The sequence below is a fragment of the Trachypithecus francoisi genome, unplaced genomic scaffold (genome assembly GCF_009764315.1).
Source record: "Trachypithecus francoisi isolate TF-2019V2 unplaced genomic scaffold, Tfra_2.0 Lachesis_group8, whole genome shotgun sequence".
Taxonomy (NCBI): domain Eukaryota; kingdom Metazoa; phylum Chordata; class Mammalia; order Primates; family Cercopithecidae; genus Trachypithecus; species Trachypithecus francoisi.
In genome coordinates, this window is record NW_022681473.1 from 12,776,247 (window position 1) to 12,795,434 (window position 19,188).

Sequence of the window (19,188 nt, forward strand, 5' to 3'; positions counted from 1 at the left end):
CTGGAACCCACCTGCCCGATCTCAGCAGCCATTTCACTTGACACAAGATTGCAGCCCAGGGGTTGCAGGAGTAACACCAGGAGGTGGAATAATTTATATTTGTTCAGTACTCAGGAGTTTCCAAAGCTCTTTTTGGGCTGTTTGCTTCTCTGAGCCACACAGCAACCCCAAAGGTGGGATTATCACCATGGTGCCCAATTAAGGAAACCCAGGTTAAAAGACTTGATTAAGGCCACACAGTTAGAGAGCTGTGGAGCCAAAGCACAAACTCAAGGCGTCTGTTTTCAAATACCTTGTTGCACAGGACAGAATTCTGTGCAGACACAGAATTTGGGGGGAGGCTTGGCATGAACCACTTAGGGGCAAGGGGTGAGGGCAGGGCAAGTTGTCTCTGGGACTGGCATCCTACACTCTGATCTCAGTGCCCTCACTGTCTAGAAAATGCTGCATTTTGCAGTTCAGCTTTTTTTTTTTTTGAAGGTTATGCTTGGAAAGGATCTCTGATCAGTGGAAACGATTTGTTTTTGAGCTGATTAGCTCATGGAGCAAAACCATCAGTGCATGACTTTTTTTCCGATAAGAACAGATCTGGAAGGCTGCCCCAAGTTTGAACCGCTCCCCCCCGCCCAGAGTCCCCCTTCCACCCCTGTCTGCTAGGAAGTTCTGTGGCCTCCCCTGCTGGGGATATGGCCCTGCCTTTGGCGTAGATCCACCGGCCCTGCGCTATCTTTTACCAGATCGTGTACCCTGTGCTCAAGACCTGTGGAATCAATTTAGTCAAGATAAAAAGTAATGGAAAGAAGTTGAGACCAGAGATCAAAGCAACAGGTGCCAGATGGCCAGCCTGGCTGCACCCAGAAATGCTGCTTCCTTGGTTCTGATAGCAAAGCTCCAGCGCGTTCAGCCTGTGTCCCCACCCCAATCTCCTTTCAGTGCATTGTGGCAAACGGTGGGGCTCCAGGACTCCTGTGGGATGTCTTTGTCACCTCTCCCCTCTGCCCCACTCCCTTTTCTGTGATCTGTACCCTTGCATTTGTCTCCCATAGAGGATATGGCGTCAATTCAGGTCACACACAGCAGCCAGTGGGTTTTGATGGCCCACTCAGTTTCTCACAGCTTTGAGCTGAAATTTAAAAATGGGAAGATGCACCTAGATGTAGATTTCTGGCTTCCCTTTGGAGAGCTGAAGGGTCTGGGAAAGCTGGCAAGGTTGCAGGAGGGGCCTGGAATCAGCAGGGCAGCTTTCTAGCCAGACACACTCCCTGCCTGGCGCTTGGCCTCCTATTGCCGTCCTGGCCCTTGCAGGCCACTGGGTTTGGGACCTTTGGTGGGGGTGAAAACTGCAGAGAGACAACTTTAAAAAGCAAAAGGAAAAAACAAAAGCAAGTGTTCTTCCTTCTCAGGCGCTGTTAGTGAAGAACCAGGGGCACTATTCCTCTTCTTTGTGCAAGGAACACAGACTGGCTCACGCATAGCTTTCTCACCTTGTTCCCTCCCAGCCAGATCACTTTCAAGTTGATGATATCGCTCCAGAAAAGGTATTTTCTGCTGTGCTTGTGAACCTGTGCAGCTGCCTGCCCCGCAGCCCTCCCTCCTCCTCCCCTCCCAGCCACTTGCATCTGTAGTGGCTCCACCTGGGCTGGCATGCGCAGACCCCTGTGGCCAAGCTTTCCAGGCCCACAGAGCGGCCTATCTCTCCTCCTCAGTCCATTGGTCTCTGCCTCTGTTATGCCACTCTCACCTATATTCATGATAAATTATTGTATTTTTGGCTTTTTAAAATGAAACTGAGTTACTTGAGAGTTAGGATCAGCTCTTACCTGTGAATGCCGTGTCTGGGCTCATAGTAAGAACCCCACAAATATTTGCTCACATCCTGCTTCCCCTGTTTATCCTTCCTCCCTTGATGCGGGTCTCCCGGTGTTCTTGGCAATGCAATTGCTTCATAAGTATTGATTCACTAAGGGAGTGGAGAAATGGGAGCAGGCAGGGGTGAGGGGAAGAAGGCCCCATTCTATGTCCCCATGTCTTTACTGACTCGTTCTCTCCTTCCTGTCTCCATCACTATTTGAGCAAACGTTATTGTGAGCTATCTGAGAGCCAGTCTGCTGGGCTTGGGTTGATGAAGATGAGTGAAACATTCTTGTCTTCAAGGGATGGATTTATTCTCACCCTCAACAACTCCCCACTCCTGTGTAGCAAACCCCGGAGGTCACCAGAGCAGTGCCACATCCTCCCGGGCATCTTGGCAGTGGGAGTGGCTCTGGGCCAGGGCCCTGGTACTGAGGGGTCCAGGTAGTTGGACTCGTCACACCCTCCAGAAGCAAAAGCCCAAGGACTCTGGGTCCCCGAAGGATATCTCAGGAACCCCCAAGTTCTCTACTTTGAGACATCCGCGGTGGCCGGGGTCACTCTGAGAAGTGTTACTTTGGACTTGTCCCTCGCGTTGGGTGATGGAGTCAGATGCCGCCAGCAGTGGATGGCCAGGCTTCAGGGGCACCTTCTTAGTTGGTAGCTCTGTGGGCTGTGGGCAAAAGAGTTTCCTGTTCTTCCTTCTCCGTATTAGGGACCCAGAGAAGTGCCTTGCTGCTTCCAGCCTCGCTGGTGGCTCTGAGGAGTGGGTGATGGCTGTGGCACTGGTGAGAGAAAGGGACCCGTAATTTCCAGGGGTGGGTGATGCTGCAGTAAACCCCACAAGGTGGCACTTGCCTGCCCAGCCTGAGATGCTGTGTGAGGGCGGTGAGGTGGGCCTCCCCAACCTGGAGGCAGAACGGGGAGGGGCAGGATAATCAGCGTGCTTGCGTGGGCTCCTAATCTCTGGATCTCGGGCCTTATGGCTAAACACCTTATCCTCATCACAGCCCTCTGATAGGCTGAGCAGGTGGGGCAAAGATGTTGGTAGTATCCTTCCTGCTGCTTTCTGGAATTCATTGTATCTGTGAAATAGGGAGCACTTAAGCTCACGCTGGCTTTACATACTGGAGAGGATACGGAGTTTACAGAGGGCTTTGATCTCTTTATTTTTTCAATTAAAGACCAGTGTGATAGTACAGAGGGCTTTGATTTCAGAAGAACGGAGCCATGGAAGGGTTTGTTTGCCCATTTTACAGATGAGGAAAATTGAGTCCCAAAAAGAACATCTGGCCTCCAACTATTTGGCAAAGTTGGTAGTAGGGTTCTGAGCACTCCTCATTTGGGACATGTTTGTCTGGCACATGCCAGCAGTGCCTTCTGAAATGGGAGCCCCATGAGCAGAGGAGGTACCAGCTTGGTGGAGGCCCCCGGTCCCCTTGCCAGACTCAGCCTCCGTGTAGGGGGGACTCCTGGCCTGTTAGAAGCCTGACATTGTGGCAGGCACTGTTTTCACGTGAATCTCTGCTGCGGAGCTGACCAGAGCTTGGGCACTCTTCTCATGAGCTGTGGCCGTGACGTTCAGCCTCTTGGTCTTGACAGTGTGTGACGCTGCCTCCCTCTGTAACGTGCATTGTCACGTCTCTGCAAATCTGAAGCCTAAATCCCAGCATGAAGACTGCTGTCTTGTGCACCTGGGTGTCACCTGTCCTGCTGTGTCCACACAGAGCCAAGTCTTAGGAAGTGCCCTTGGGGTCCTGGGTAGGGACTCACTCTGTAGAAATAGCACTGTCTGTGTTCTCCTCCTGCCTCTGCTGTGACTGGGTGACAAGGCCCTTCCTCCCCCGGGGTCTTCGCTTTTCCTCTGTCAGATGGGGTTGCATCCACCTGAGTTCCCCCAGAGTGGTGGGGAAAGGGGAAAATAAGATAATAGATGCCAAACTCGTCAGACCCGGGTAGCCTAGTTAAAATGAAAACTTCATTAAAAATTGAGAATCGGCCAGGCGCGGTGGTTCACGCCTGTAATCCCAGCACTTTGGGAGGCTGAGGCAGGTGGATCACTTGAGGTCGGGAGTTCAAGACCAGCCTGATCAACATGGAGAAACCCTGTCTCTACTAAAAATACAAAATTAGCTGGGCGTGGTGGCACATGCCTGTAATCCCAGCTACTGGGGAAGCTGAAGTTGGAGAATCACTTGAACCCGGGAAGCGGAGGTTGTTGCGGTGAGCCAAGATTGCACCATTGCACTCCAGCCTGGGCAACAAGAGTGAAATTCCGTCTCAAAAAAAAAAAAAAAAAAAAAAAAAATTAAGAATTGACTGGGCGCAGTGGCTCACACCTGTAATCCCAGCACTTTGGGAGACTGAGGCAGGTGGATCACTTGAGGTCAAGAGTTCAACCCCCATCTCTACTAAAAATACAAAAATTAGCCAGGCTGGTGTCAGGCACCTGTAATCCCAGCTCCTCAAGAGGCTAAGGCAGGGGAATTGCTTGAACCTGGGAGGTAGAGGTTGCAGTGAGCTGAGATTGCACCACTGCACTCCAGCCTGGGCGACAGAACAAGACTCCGTTTAAAAAAAAAAAAGAGAGAATACTGGAGATTCTGCAGTTCTAAGTCTGGAGGAGGACTTAGGACTCAAGGACTCCAAAAAGGCACATGTTGAGAATTCCTGGACCAGTAAAGACATTGCCATTCCAAACTGCATGACCTTGGGCAAGTAACATCACCTCTCTCAGCCTCCCGTGAGGCTGGGGTGATATTGACGCCCACTGTGTAAGACGGTTGCCAGTGTCCTCATAGCAGCAAATGCTTAGTGGTGCTTATTATGTTCCTCTCACTGCTCTGTTTTACAGATTGAGAAACTGAGGCACAAAGGGGTTAGATGGCACAGCTAGTAAGTGGCAGACTTGGGTTCATACTGAGGCGGTTCGGCTCCAGAGTCTCATCTCTTAACCTCTAGACCAGTGGCTCTCGGAGTGTGTTTCAGGGGAACTCCTGGAGGTTTCCAAAGACCCTTTCAGGCCATCCGTGAGGTTAGAGTGGTTTTCATCATCATTCTGAGACATGACTTTCTTTCTTCACCCTCTTTTGTTGCCTGAGTAGACAGTGCAGTTTTCAGAGGCTGCATGGCCCATGATCATGTCATCATTCAGGAAGCGAATGGAAGGTGTTGTTTGTGTATTCTTGTATTTTAAAAATTTCTCGGCTGGGTGTGGTGGCTCACACGTGTTATCCCAGCACTTTGGGAGGCCAAGGCAGGAGGATTACTTCAGTACAGGAGTTTGAGACCAGCCTGGATCAAATAGTTAGACCCCATCTTTACAAAAAATTAAAAAAATAAATTAGCTGGGTGTGTGGTGGCACATGCCTGCAGTCCCGGTTACTCAGGAGGCTGAGGTGGGAGGATTGCTTGAATCTGGGAGATGTGAGGCTGAAGTGAGCTGAGATCATGCCATTGCACTCTAGCCTGAGCGTTAGAGCGAGACCCGGTTTCAAAAATCTTTTCTTCCACTTTTTATTTCTAATGTGGTAAATACCGATAGCTGTAATCCACATAAACAAAACTCTTTGGCGTCCTCTGTAACATTGGGAGTGAAAAGGGTTCCTGAGACCAAAAAGTTTGTGTTGTGTTGTTGGAGGCTGTGTTACCTTATTCAATGTGATACTTGTCGAACATCTGGTGGCACCTCCCATGGTAAGCAGCTGGGGGGGGAGTTGGTGCCTGTCCCAGGGAATCTCGGCTCTTCTGGGGGCCTCCCCACACGTGAGACCTCCAAGTGTGAGACTGAATCCTGCACCTGCTGGACAGATGGTGGTGCTGACTGTGCTGTGTGTGTGTGGTCGGCCAGCTGCCCGCGACAGAGCTTCCGTCTTCCACTTGGCTGCACCTGTGGTGCTCAGCCCTGACTGCGGAGTGAGCAGATGCTTGGTGGCAGGCCTCCCCTGGGGTGGAGCCGGTGTGGGTGCAGCTCCTGTGGCCCGGCAAGTCCTATTCCAGGCCAGGCCTGGCACCGAGCCAGCACTTTGCCTGTGCTGTTCCACTGAACCTCGCACCCGCCCTGTGAGGGAGGTGCTGTTATGAGTCTCATTTTACTGGTGAAGAACTGAAGGCTCAGGGAGGTTCCACCTGTGCGAGGGGCAGGGCCTGGACTCGAGCTGTCTCTGGCTGGCTGCAGCCTGCGCCCTGATGTGTTTCGGTATCTCCTGTTTGTGGCCAATTCATTTGGGTTTGGATTTGGAGTGTGCTGCCAGTGTTCCTCCCAGAGTTCTGCTCCAGCCCAGGCCAGCTGCAGGCTGCTCTTCCACTGCTCCAGCGTCAGCTTTTACTTCTTTTCTTTTTTTTTCTTCTTTTTTTTTTTTTTTTTTGAGAACGAGTCTCTCTCAGTTGTCCAGGCTGGAGTGCAGTGGCATGATCTCCGCTCACTGTAACCTCCGCTCCCGGGTTCAAGTGATTCTCCTGCCTCAGCCTCCTGAGTAACTGGGATTTAGGCATGTGCCACCACGCCGGGCTAATTTTGTATTTTTATTTTTATTTTTATTTTATTTATTTATTTATTTTTTTGAGATGGAGTCTCGCTCTGTCGCCCAGGCTGGAGTGCAGTGGCCGGATCTCAGCTCACTGCAAGCTCCGCCTCCCGGGTTTGCGCCATTCTCCTGCCTCAGCCTCCCAAGTAGCTGGGACTACAGGCGCCCGCCACCTCGCCCGGCTAGTTTTTTTGTATTTTTTAGTAGAGACGGGGTTTCACAGTGTTAGCCAGGATGGTCTCGATCTCCTGACCTCGTGATCCGCCCGTCTCGGCCTCCCAAAGTGCTGGGATTACAGGCTTGAGCCACCGCGCCCGGCCTAATTTTGTATTTTTAGTAGAGACAGGGTTTCACCGTGTTGGCCAGGCTGGTCGCGAACTCCTGACCTTAGGTGATCTGCCTACCTCGGCCTCCCAAAGTGCTGGGATTACAGGCATAAGCCACTGTGCCTGGCCCAGCTTTTATTTATTTTCATTATTTTATTTCATTTTACAATTTTTACAATCAGATGCTATATTGCCTAGGCTGGTCTTGAACTCCTGGCCACAAATGAGCCTTCCACCTTGATCTCCCAAAGTGTTGAGATGACAAGTGTGAGCCACCATGTCCAACCTGGCTCTGGGGCTTTTAGACCAAGGGTTTTGGAGCAGTAAGGTGATGTGTGGACGGAATGCAGGTTTGAATTTTGGCTCTGCCGTTTGTTGGCTGTGACTCTAACCTTTCTGATGCCCTGTCTGCATATGACATGGCTGCTGCTACCTCTCCTTGTTAGGGGAGAACAGCACAGGGAAAACTGACGTTGTCCTTGTTCAGAAACCAGGGGTCTCCACTGTGATGCGACTGGCATGGAGCTGTTATCTTCCCAAAATCTGGCCCTGGACCAACTGTGTCAGTCTCTCCAGGAGGAATTCTGGATTTCTGGACCCTTCCCTGACCTACTGATGCGGAGCTCTGTGGGAGGGGCCGGCCAGCTGTATCCTCAGTGAGCTTTCCCGGCATTCAGGTGCACACTGAAGTTTGGCAATCCCCGCTTAGAGGTTGGGGGCCACTTTTAACCCCCAGGACATAAACACTGGTCACGTCCCTGTATGGGTAGCTCTTTATCAGTGGCCATATGATTTGTTGTTTAAACCAGGGCATCCTTGAGCGGGTGGGGGGTCCCCTGAGGAGTGCACTGGGACTTCTTGGTACATGGGAACGTGTCATTTCTCAGTCCTCCTTTTATCTTTCTGATGGCCCTAGGAGATGACGTTCCCTTCCTGCTGCAAATGGGGAAACTGAGACCTGGAGAAGGTTGCATCTGACCACACAGCTGTAACCTTGGTCCTTGATTCTAGAACGCCTTCTTAGCTGGGTTGTCAGCCTTGGCTCACCCTAGCTGAGTCCTGGTGCAGGTGGGCTGTGGAGGACCCTAGATTTCTGTGGTGCTGGAATCTTTTGAAAACTAACATAACCTTTGTAATGAGAAAAAACCAACGTGAAAACTATGGAGCCGGACATGGTGGCGCACACCTGTAATCCCAGTGCTTTGGGAGGCCAAGGCAGGAGAATCGTTTGAGTCCAGTGGTTCGAGACCAGCCTGGGCAAACTAGTGAGACCCTGTCTCTACAAAAAATGTAAAACTTAGCTGGAGGTGGTAACACACGCCTATAGTGCCAGCTGTCAGGAGGTTGAGGTGGGAGGATCATCTGAGCCCAGGAGATCAAGGCTACAGTGAGCCCTGTTTGTGCCATTGCTCTCCAGCCTAGGCAACAGCGAGACCATGTCTAAAAAAAAGCAGAAAAAAAAAAGCTATGGAATGCACCTCTGGAAAAGATACCAGATGAAAATGGAGGACCCTGTCAGCGGAAAGGAAGCAGGTGCTGGGCGTATTTGTGCTTCCTGTCTTCAGTCCCTGGGGTTCCCTGCTGGGCCTGGCTGTGACCCATCTACCACACAGACAATCGATGGCCCTCTAGGCAGAGGGATGGAGAGGGCCGCTGACACCAGCTGTCCGTCAAAGCAGATGTCCTTTTTGGGTCAGTCCATTTCTTTCCTTCCTGATTGCCTGTGAGGCCAACTGGCTGATTTTTTTTTTTTTCCTGCTCCTATGAGGATGCGCATATGACAGTCCATTTTGGTGACACATGGAGAGGGCTGCAGTTGAGGGGAATTCTGGAGGGAAACCTGAGGTTTCTGGAGCACTAAATGTAACAAGCAGTGACATCGTTAACCGGTGATGTCGAAGCCAGCAAAGCCCCCATGTGAGGAGCTTGGTGTGTTTCTGGTTCAGACAGAAATAGGCACCTACCAGAGAGCATGGTGGCGTCAGTGCTTGCAGGCAGCCTTGGGCCAGACTTAATCTCTGTCCCTGCAGCCTGGCCCTCTCCTCCTGCCTTTTCCTCTCTGCTCCTTGGGGAGCTCCATGTAGCACCCGAGGATTGTGGTTTTGCTTCTGGCTGCAGGTACTTTCATATATCCTGTTGCTCAGGAGAGGGTGGAGGGGGCAGCTCCTTGGTCTCCCTGGGGAGGGGTGGGCTGAGCCGCAGGAATGTGCTCTCAGAGATCTCTGCCCCTCCTCGAGCCTCCCAGTGGAGTGGTATTATCGCAGGAAAACTCTGGTTTGTTTTTGATAAATCATATGTACAGGCTCAGGGGTCCCTTCCTCTTGGGCTGCCCGTTCGTTACTTTGGTGTCGCTGTGTTCACAGGGAAGGATGGAGACGCTGAAGGATAAGACCCTGCAGGAGCTGGAGGAGTTGCAGAATGACTCGGAGGCGATTGACCAGCTGGCCCTGGAGTCCCCTGAGGTAGAGGGAGGCTGGTATGGGGCCCAACAGAGGCCAGCAGATGAGGCTTGTTAAGAGGCGCTTGTTCAGGATGCTGGCTTATTGGAAGTTTTGGCCAAATTCATCCCCCTTTTCTGTGAACTTCATCCTGGTTTGGACTCAGAGGAGTCCCTGAGGCTTCAGACCAGTTCCTGGGAGTTCTTGGCAGTGCTGGGAAGTCCACGCCTCCTGGTGCCTTCCCATGACCCCGATGCCCCAGGAGTCCCCACACTGTCGTTCCAACCCAGATCTGGAGGTGGCTCCTCAAAGCACTGGCGTGGTTTTGTACCTACTTTTCCCCAAGAGCCTCGTGCAATCCCATATGTCCAGGTGACTCTAAGGCTTCTAGGAGCCATTCTCGGGCTGAGATCTAGCTCATCTCCCATTGGATCCTGTTTCTCCTCATAACTGCTCCCTAATCCTCTCGCTCTTAATCACAGAGTCCCTGTGCAGAGATTTACACTTAATAAAAGATGTTCCCTGCCCCTAGTTAATCTCCTGTGACCCTGGGATGTCCCCTGTGAGATGGGAGAGGTCAGGCCACACAGCCAGAAATGCCCACGGTCACCCACTGAGTGACTGCAGCTCATCCGTTGTTCTGGAAGCTCCCACTTCCTGTCCCTAATGTGAGGGAGAGACACGAATGCAAGTCATGCCAGCTCATTTGATTTATATTTGGAGTACATGTTTGCTTGCATGGATGAGCAGGTATGGTGCATCTCTTCTGTGAACTTGTAGTATTTTGAAAGAAATAATGACGCTCCCCCATCCAGTGTCTCTGGGCTTCCATGCCATGGGGGGGCGCCAGGCCGGTGAGTCCCCTGCTCCTGTTCTGGCTTGCACTCTTGCCGCCTGCTGCCTGCCCTACTTCCTAAGTGAGGCATCTTCACTGGGGTTGGAGGTGACTGAGCATTGGGGGTTGAAAAGACCTCCGGGTGGGCAGATTGTGAGGAGAGGTGGACACCATGGGGCACATCCTGCCACCCTAGGGCTTTTTCAGTCCTCAGCAAGGACGTGGAGCAAAGCTTGCTTGTTGAAGCCCCAGGGCTGACTCAAATGGCCTGTGAAGCTGTGAGCTCTGCCAAGGCATTGCTCCTGCCTGGCCTGGTGCTGGGCACAGTGCGGCTCTGCCTGCATTCCTTTGTCACATATGAAGCACTGTGAGCGTGGTGCCGTGGGAAGCCCAAGGCCTGCAGTGTGTGTGAGTGTGCAGAACTGAGCAGGCGGACAGAATCATGACAAAGCAGAGAATCATGGAAAACGTGAGCAGAAGCGACCTCTTGGGCAGAAGGCATTTGAATTTTGTGGTGTGCATCCACACCTGTCCCATCGATCTGAACTCTCTGAGGGAAAAAAACACTCGTGGATCAGGTGGAAATGAAGCAGGACAAGCCACTTAGACTTCAGACCACTGGCAAACTTTTTTATCGTGGGCTGTAAGACAGTAATTGAGTCACTGTGGGTTTGTGAGAAGAGACAGGAGCTCTCTCTTAGTTTGGGGCATGGACGCGGCTTGGAGAGAAGGGAGGTGGCAGGGGCTCTCCATGTAGAAGAGTGTGCATGGAGGGGTGTGTGGAGGGGAGCTGCTTTGGGGTAGGGGCCAGATGTAGAAAGGAAACACTGTAACTTAGTAAGGATAGTTAGTCAAAATGGTTTTATCTCCCACTTTGCAATTTTTTAAAATTTTTATTTTTTTAGGCAGGGTCTTACTTTGTTGTCCAGGCTGGAGTGCCGTGGCACTATTATGGCTCCTGGCAGCCTCGACCTCCTGAACTCAAACAGCCCTCCCACCTCAGCCTCCCAAGTTGCTGGGACTACAGGTGCACGCCACCACACCTGGCTGATTTTTAAAGTTTACATAGCAACTTTTAAGAACTTAGATATTTCTTGTCGAGTTTTGCTGTAGATTCAAAGAAAATTGATAATTATCTGTAAAGGTTAGTAGCGACTCCTTCCTTTTCTAGCTATATATCTGTATGAGTATAGATTCTTCCTGCTTATTTCCACCAAAGTAATATACTAGGACAGATTGAATTCAGAAGCAGCAAAACATGTGAAAACAGCTTTTATTTACCTATTTTTAGTCTTACCTCTTTTCAGTGACTGGGAGGACTTCACACTGAACCTCTAATATGCATCGATATGCAAGTTTTAAGATTGATGCATATTTTGCATATTTATGGGGTAGATCCGAGTCTTTGTTGCATGCATAGAATGTGTGATGATCAGGCTGGGCGCGATGGCTCATGCCTGTAATCCCAGCACTTTGGGAGGCCGAGGTGGGTGGATCATCTGAGGTCAGGAGTCCGAGAGCAGTTTGAACAATATGGTGAAACCCCGTCTCTACTAAAAATACAAAAATTAGCTGGGCACGGTGGCACATGCCTGTAGTCCCAGCTACAAGGAAGGCTGAGGCAGGAGAATCGCTTGAACCCAGGAGGCAGAGGTTGCAGTGAGCCGAGATTGTGCCATTGTACTCCAGCCTGGGCAACAGAGCGAAACTCTGTCCAAAAAAAAAAAAAAGAATATGTAATCATAAGGTCAGGGCATTTGGGGTCTCCATCACCTTGAGTATTTGTGGTTTCTTTGTGTTGGGAACATTTTATGCTTCTTGCTACTTTGAAATACACTCTACATTGTTGCTGACCATAGTTACCCTATTCTGCTGTTGAACATTAGAACTTATTTCTTCTAACTGTATGTTTCTACCCATTGACCCACTTCATGGAGAAAGATGTCAGAAGGCTGTGGGGATCGGGAGCAGAAATAAGTAGGGCAAGATTTAGGGGAAAATGATAAAACGTAGATTTGTTGGTTTAGACGCAACAAAAAGGCAGTGGACGTATAGGAAGGCCAGAGGATCCATGGGGCCCTGCAAGGGGTGGGTGAGCAGGAGGACTTTAGGCCTTTCACTCTGGGTGAGCCATGTAAATAAAGTTTCCATGGCTAATAAGAATTAGATTGAGAATCACGTATGGTGGTTAGTGCCTGTAATCCCACCTGTTGGAATGATGAGATGGGAGGATTGCTTGAGGCCAGCCTGGGCAACACAGGGAAACCCCATCTCTGCAGAAAATAAAAGAACTTAGGCATGGTGGTGCGTGCCTGTAGTCTCAGCTACTGGAAGGGCTGAGGCTGAAAGATTGCTTGAGCTTAGGAGTTTGAGGCTGCAGTGACCTGTGGTCATGCCACTGCACTCCAGACGACAGAATGAGACCGTGTCTCTGGAAGGCAGCAGTGTGGGCTCTAGGCTGGATAGACCCCTGGGCCCTACAATCCCTGAACCGTGGCAGCCTCGTCTGGAGGGCTCAGGAAGGGCAGGGAGCTGTGGCATTCCTCTTTCCGATCTGGAGCACAAAGAAGAGGGTATGGGCTGCCTCAGAGTGCAGGGCCCAGGCACCTGTAGCTGGGACAGCAGGAGGGCCAGGCTTTCCCTGAAGCCTCCTCTTTCAGAATGCGCATGGGCTTCCTATGTCTGGTGGGGCATGAGCCAGTCCGGCTTGGTCTGTCACACACTGACCATGGTGGAGAAGCTGCACAGAGAAGCTGCACAGTGAGGGCCTGACTCAGAGTCAGTCTTGCTGAGCTGTTCCCTGCACCCTGTGGCGGGTGCCGAGGCCTGTCTTCTGGTGCCCCATGCTGCTGTCAGTGTACCGTCACCGCTGGCTCAGCGTGCGGGTCTGACTCCTCAGCCCTCCTCTCAGGAAGAGGACTCCTTGGCGGATTCATGGGGCATGAGATCACAGCAGCTGGGAAGGGTGCCTTGGCTTCTGCCTCACTGGCTGGCAGTGACGAAGAGCTGGCAGAGGAGTAGTGTGCCACTTGGCTTGGGGAAAGTGCAGCAGGGAATGTCCAGGGTGGCCCCTCTGGCTCATCTGTGCAGCTTCTCTGCAGGACACACGTGCCGCGTAGGAGGCAGGTCCAGGTCTCTCCTAAGTCAGTGGCATGGTCTGGTCCAGGGCCCTGGCTCTCTCACCCCTCACAATAACTTTATTTGGGACCTCATTGCATATCTTGCCTGTGCATCTGGCCAGGGCCACCTGAGTCCATCATGGTAGGTCTCTTCACTCTGAAGCTTGGGGAGAAGTAATTGGGACTTTTGGTCCCTTCCCAGAAAGCCTCTGATTTTCTCATGTAAATTAGTCCAGCCCCTCCTTGGGGCTCTGCACACTCCATCGTGGATATCAGTCATGTGGCCTTGGGCGAGCTCTTCACCTTCAGCTCCAGGTTCCCATGCATCTCCACCTCGTGGGCTGTGGGTTAAAAGATTAAGTGAGGTGCAGAGTACTTCGTTCAGGGTTAGAACCTGGCTTTGTCTGACTAGTTGAGGGCTGAGTATCGCCCACGGATGAGCCTCTCCACCCCAAGGTGAGGATGTGCCCCAAAGCCCCTGACCCAGGCTGCCAGGAGGTTCAGGGTGATGGACGTTTTCCTTAGGTTCTGTTGTCCTGCCCTTTTAGGTCCAGGACCTGCAGCTGGAACGGGAGATGGCACTGGCCACCAACCGGAGCCTGGCGGAGCAGAACTTGGAGTTCCAGGGCCCCCTGGAGATCAGCCGCTCAAACCTCTCGGATAAATACCAGGAGCTCCGGAAGCTCGTGGAGCGGTGCCAGGAGCAGAAGGCAAAGCTGGGTAGGGTGGCTCCTCTGTGAACTCAGGGTCCCCATTCAGGGTTGGATGGGGCTGAGCAGCTGGAACAGCATGAAGGATGGATGCCCGATGGGCAAGGCCCATAGCTACTGAGGCCCACCGTGTTCCTAGCCCTCTGCTAAGTGCTTTATGTACATTTTTTGACAACAGCCGTAGAAGGGTGGGGACTGTTGTTACTCCGTTTTATAGGTAAGAAAAATGAGGCTCAGAGATGGAACTTGGCTATGGTCACCCAGCTTAGAAATAGGTGGAGTTGGGATTTGAATCCAGACAGCCTGCATCCTTTGCTGCCACTGTTACCCTGGCAGCTCAGCTTCTGTGCTTTGCTGAGCTGCTCCTGAGCTGCTCTGGGCTCTTTGTGTCCCAGGACCTGTCACGTTTGAAGGTGGGAGGGCAGTTCTGATGGTGAGAGAGCTTGACACTCAGGTTAGGTAACTCCCCTGGCTGGCAGGCAGAACTGGGTCGGTTGGGCTCTGAAGCCCGTCGTTTCCCTTCCCAGGATGGTGTAGGCGAGACTTGGCCAAGGTCTAGGCTGGGTTCAGTCGGGCCCTTCTTTGCTCAGGAAAGTAGTCTAAGGAACTGGACCAAAAGTGCCCATCAAGCCCACCCGAAAGGACCCTTTGGTGGACCCTGGGGTGGTGGCTGGGCCTGGATGCACACAGAGGGCATGCTAAGTGTCTTTAACACCGAATCAGGAAGCACTTTTCAAATGCCAGTCGTTCTGCCCTCCCTCCTGCCTTCCAGAGAAATTTTCTTCAGCACTGCAGCCAGGGACCTTGTTAGACCTTCTGCAGGTGGAAGGCATGAAGATTGAAGAAGAGTCCGAGGTGAGAGGGCGAGGCGACGCCTCTCTTCCCTTGACGGGGTGTCAGTCCCTGCAGCAGGGGCCCTTGGAAGGAGGAGCAGGTGTCTGCAAAGCATGGGACAAAGGAGCTTTCGTAGATGGCAGAGGTGAAGGACATCTTTAGTCCTGGGGAGGCCTTTTGGGTACAAATAACAGGAACTCAGTCCCACTAGCTGAAGCAGAAATGAGTGATAGTGGACAAGGGCCCCTTGCAGCCCTAGATGAGAGGCCCCCAGGGGCTGAGGCCAGCCCCCCACTCTGCTCTCCTTGCTTCCTGCTTCCCTCCGGGCCACCTCTTCATCCTCTGTGGGCAAACTGGTGCGGTCCACTTTGGGTGGAAGAAGCTTCCAGGCCCTCCCAGTCCCTGGGCTAGTGCTCCGCCAGGTGTTCAGTACATATATGCAGTGGCCACTGTGGGCCTGACCTGATGCCAGGGTGCCAGGACAGAGGTGACCATGACAGAGACAGTTCTCGCCCTCAAGGGACTGACATTCTAGTGAGGGAGACAGTGCATGTACCATACGTCAGCTGTGAGAAGGGGCATATGGCCAGGGAGGAGGAGGGGGTGCCCGAGGCAGCGCGAGGTGGGAGGGCTGTAGCTGAATTTGGACCCTGGGGAAAAACAAGAGACCTTGATCCCAGCTGGCCCCTGTTGTCACTGGACCTTATGTCTTCCAGGCCATGGCCGAGAAGTTCCTGGAGGGCGAGGTGCCCCTGGAAACGTTCCTGGAGAATTTTTCCTCCATGAGGATGCTGTCCCACCTGCGCCGGGTTCGTGTGGAAAAGCTCCAGGAAGTGGTGAGGAAGCCCAGGGCTTCCCAGGAGCTGGCCGGCGATGCCCCCCCACCCCGCCCGCCACCCCCGGCGCGCCCAGTGCCCCAGGCAACGCCCCCTGTGTTGAAGAGCAGCCGCAGCCCCCATCAGCCATGCCTCCCTACCCTTTGCCCTACAGCCCGTCCCCCAGCCTGCCTGTGGGCCCCACTGCCCATGGAGCCCTGCCACCGGCCCCTTTCCCGGTGGTGTCCCAGCCCTCCTTCTACAGTGGGCCTCTGGGCCCCACTTACCCGGCAGCCCAGCCTGGACCCAGGGGTGCTGCGGGTTACTCCTGGTCCCCACAGAGGAGCACGCCGCCCCGGCCGGGCTATCCTGGGACCCCGACTGGCGCCTCTGGGCCTGGGTACCCCTTGGTGGGAGGCAGGGCCCCCAGTCCTGGTTATCCTCAACAGTCTCCGTACCCTGCAACAGGAGGAAAACCTCCCTACCCAATACAGCCCCAGCTCCCCAGCTTCCCAGGCCAGCCCCAGCCCTCAGTGCCCCCGCAGCCCCCTTATCCCCCCGGGCCCGCCCCTCCCTATGGGTTTCCACCGCCTCCGGGGCCGGTCTGGCCTGGGTATTAGACGTAATCCTGGCCTTCGGCCCCTCCCTAGTCCCACCCACGCTCAACCTTTGGCCCAGCCATCGCCGAGATTCGAGGGTCAACTGGAAGTGGCGTTGGTGCTCCCTGTGGACTTGCGTTGGCACCCAGAGGCCTTGGAGGGACAAGGCACTGGGCAGTGTGACTGGTCACGGCACTTGCTGGCCTTCTGGCTGCAGGTCCTCCTAGAAGCCCCTACTTTCAGTGCCTGGCTGCAGCGGTGCTAGCCAGGCTGGAGTCCGGCACCTCTCGCCGGTGTCTGTGTGAGTGAGCGTGTGCGCACATTTATGAGCATCTACTTGCGGCTGCGCTCAGGGCCGTCTGAACCCAGTGCAGAATTATCTCGATGAGGAGGCCCCGGGTCTCCAGCCCCTCTGTCTCCCCTGGGGTTTGGCGTATTTGACGTGGAGCCCCATGCCAAGGGATGCAGCTGTTGGTGTCTGTCCAGTCCATTCAAGGCTAGCCCGCCAACGCCCTGTTGCAGGGGTTGGATTGGAGGGAGAGAACAGAGTTGGGAAAAACAACAGGTTTGAGTCCTATAAAGCCATAATTTAACTCCAGTACCTGATGTCAGACAAGCTTGACCTGTGTCCTGTTTGAGTGGCGGCAGCGCCAGCGCAGCAAGAAGGCTGGGGGTCGTGAAGATTGTCCCCAGACCTTGCTTCCACTATTTGGAGAACCCAGGGGGCTGCCTTGGGCCCTCTGGCCAGAGGGAAGGGAGGAGCTCTAGCCCTGGAGATTGTGGTCACATTGGGGCTCGTTTAGGAGTGGAGGGCCAGGTCACCTCCCCAGCCACCCTTCTCTCCTCTGGGACCCCCCACTTTAGGGTGACTTTGCCCGAGGCCCACGCATCCATCCACTCCTTTAGTGCCTTGAATCTCATTCACAAGCAGCCACCTCCCTTTCCCTCCCCTTCCCCTCACTCCTTTGATGTAATCCTCTCACCCCCAGTGTCCATCCTAAGGCATCAAAAGAGGCCCTAACGTAACTTCCCAAATGGTGCTTTTTAAAAAACACCATCACTACATTGGGGGCAGTTTTTTCGCACCTTGCTGTCTTCAGAATGTAAAGGGTGGGGATTATGGCTCTGTTTAATATGCAGCCCCCTGCACTGTGGGGTTTGGGGCATGTTCAGTAATAAGAATGAAGACAGTAGACAAAGGGGTGTGATGAGTGTTAACCTGGTTGTTCCAGAGGTAAACCAGGTCTCAGGAAAGAGCCTGGAGCTGCTATTGCCTAGGAAGTTGTACGTGCCTTGAAACGTCCACTACCAGAGGACCCAGCGTCTGGTGGGCCCGGGGCTGCTGGGGCCAAGGAGGGACCTTGACCTTCTGGTGCCTGCCCCTCCCCGGCCTATGTGCCATCTGCGTGACGCTCGGTCAGCGGTGCCGGTTCTTTACCAAATGTGCTTGCTTCTCCTAAGTTATTTATAGAGAGAAATCACTAATGGACTCTACTGGTTTGAGTGCTTCTGAGCTGGATGACCAACCGCCCGTATGTTTATGTAATTAATTGCCATAATAAACTTTGATGAGTCACATGTAGTGTGGTGTTGGTGGGTTTGAGTGAAGACGTGGCTGCATGTGGGTGCCTTGATTTCTTCTACGGCCTTCAGATCGTGCTCTCTGGAGGGGCCTCTGTGATTCACGTCCCAAAGCCCCATCCGTCTGGATGTCAGCCCTCCCCTGCCTGCTCACCCCAGGGCTAGCCCTGGGAGCATTTACCTTCCCTCTCCCGCTCTTCCACTTTCCTTCTTAGCGGTTTTCCTGTTGGAGCCTGCGTTTTGCCTTGTCCTGGACCGAGAGCAATGGCGTGCAAGGCCACAGGATGCCACGAGGGGGCGTCTGGTCCTCAGCCCGCTCGGGAGGTGCCGTGATCCTGCCACCTGCCGGAGTGGCGGGACGTCGGCATGTCAGCCTGTCCGAGACCCATCTAATTCTACCCTGGGCTTGCAGGATGTGCTCCGAGGGACAGCGGGCCGCTAAACCTGGCTGCGGCACCAACGGTCTTGGCCTTGGTCCGGCCTGCCTCCCTCCCCAGCGTCGCCCTGAGCTCTGCTGCTGAGCTGCCTATCCCGCGGCTGGGGAGGGCGTCCAGCTCAGCAGGAAGGGCAGCTTCGAGGGAGTCTTTAGACCGGACTTCTAACAGTCCCTCAAGTCAGCCCTCCGCCTCTCCTTCCCTGCAAGGTGACAGAGGTGGCCGCCTGCGGAGGATGCCTAGAGATGCCCTGAATCACTAGTGTTAAATACTCAGCGGGACTGCAGGCTGTGCTGTTCTTTGAGGCGCATTATCTCCTGGAGTCTTCGCAACAGCCCTTTCATCCCCAGTTGAAATGGGAGGAAACCACAGGGCGGGTGGTTCGGTGAGCATGTTGCACAGCCTTGGGAGGAGGTGGGACTTGGACTGGGTTGGTTGGATTTCAGAGGCTGCAGGGGCTCCTCCCCACTGCCTTGGTGGTGCCAGAAGTGCCTCCCGAGGACAGAGTTGAGAGTCGCTGGGCTCCGGTCAAATGTTTACCGCCTTTCACCCCCAGCTGAACTCTGGCCTTGCCTTGCAGGTGTCCAAGGCTGAGGACACAGGACATCAGGGACAGCTGGAAGCAATTTGGCTTTGTAGGAAGAGGCTGCAAATCTCCCTCTAGGCACATAGGTCACTTGCCTTGGGTTGGTGCCAGAGTGGTGGCAGGGGACACGGAGGGGCCGACTTTCTAAGAAAGGACCGTCATGAGCTGCCTCAGCTGGTCAGCCCGCGTGTCCCACCCTGTGCCCTTTGCCTCCTGCTCTCCCTGGCCACCTCCCTCAGAGGGCAGCACACACGGGCGCTCCTCGCGCCTCCCTCCCTGCATCCCTGGGAGATAACTGGCTGCCTTTCACCAGACTACAGTGGGCCTCCCGCTGCAGGGGGACAGACCCTAAGCATCAAATTTAGAGTCTCTAGATTCCTAGCTTAGGACACTGCTCTGCTGGATGTGGTGAGGCCATATGAATGTCACGTCCTTACAGCTCTCTCTGCTTCTCCGTACTCCCAGATCCCTGGGTGCAAGATAACTTTTTTTTTTTTTTTTTTTTTTTTTGAGAGAATCTCAGTCATCTGGCTC

The 19,188-nt window shown here is 53.5% G+C and overlaps 2 protein-coding genes across 2 annotated transcripts in view; both read left to right on the top strand.

Annotated features, from left to right (window-relative positions):
* VPS37C (VPS37C subunit of ESCRT-I) overlaps positions 1 to 17,631 on the top strand; it is a 31,801-nt gene extending 14,170 nt beyond the window's left edge. The window contains 5 exon segments of the mRNA XM_033207401.1: positions 9,067 to 9,165; positions 13,644 to 13,815; positions 14,578 to 14,660; positions 15,356 to 15,569; positions 15,572 to 17,631. Coding sequence (XP_033063292.1) covers positions 9,073 to 9,165; positions 13,644 to 13,815; positions 14,578 to 14,660; positions 15,356 to 15,569; positions 15,572 to 16,074 — 1,065 coding nt within the window. The 5' untranslated portion in view covers positions 9,067 to 9,072 and the 3' untranslated portion in view covers positions 16,075 to 17,631.
* On the top strand, positions 16,676 to 17,631 carry LOC117081451 (the record flags this gene model as incomplete). Its single annotated transcript, XM_033207402.1, is given in 2 exon segments — positions 16,676 to 17,054; positions 17,057 to 17,631. Coding segments are annotated over 2 exon segments (483 nt in total), but the record flags the coding sequence as incomplete, so codon positions are not given.
* Positions 17,632 to 19,188: the final 1,557 nt, after the last annotated feature.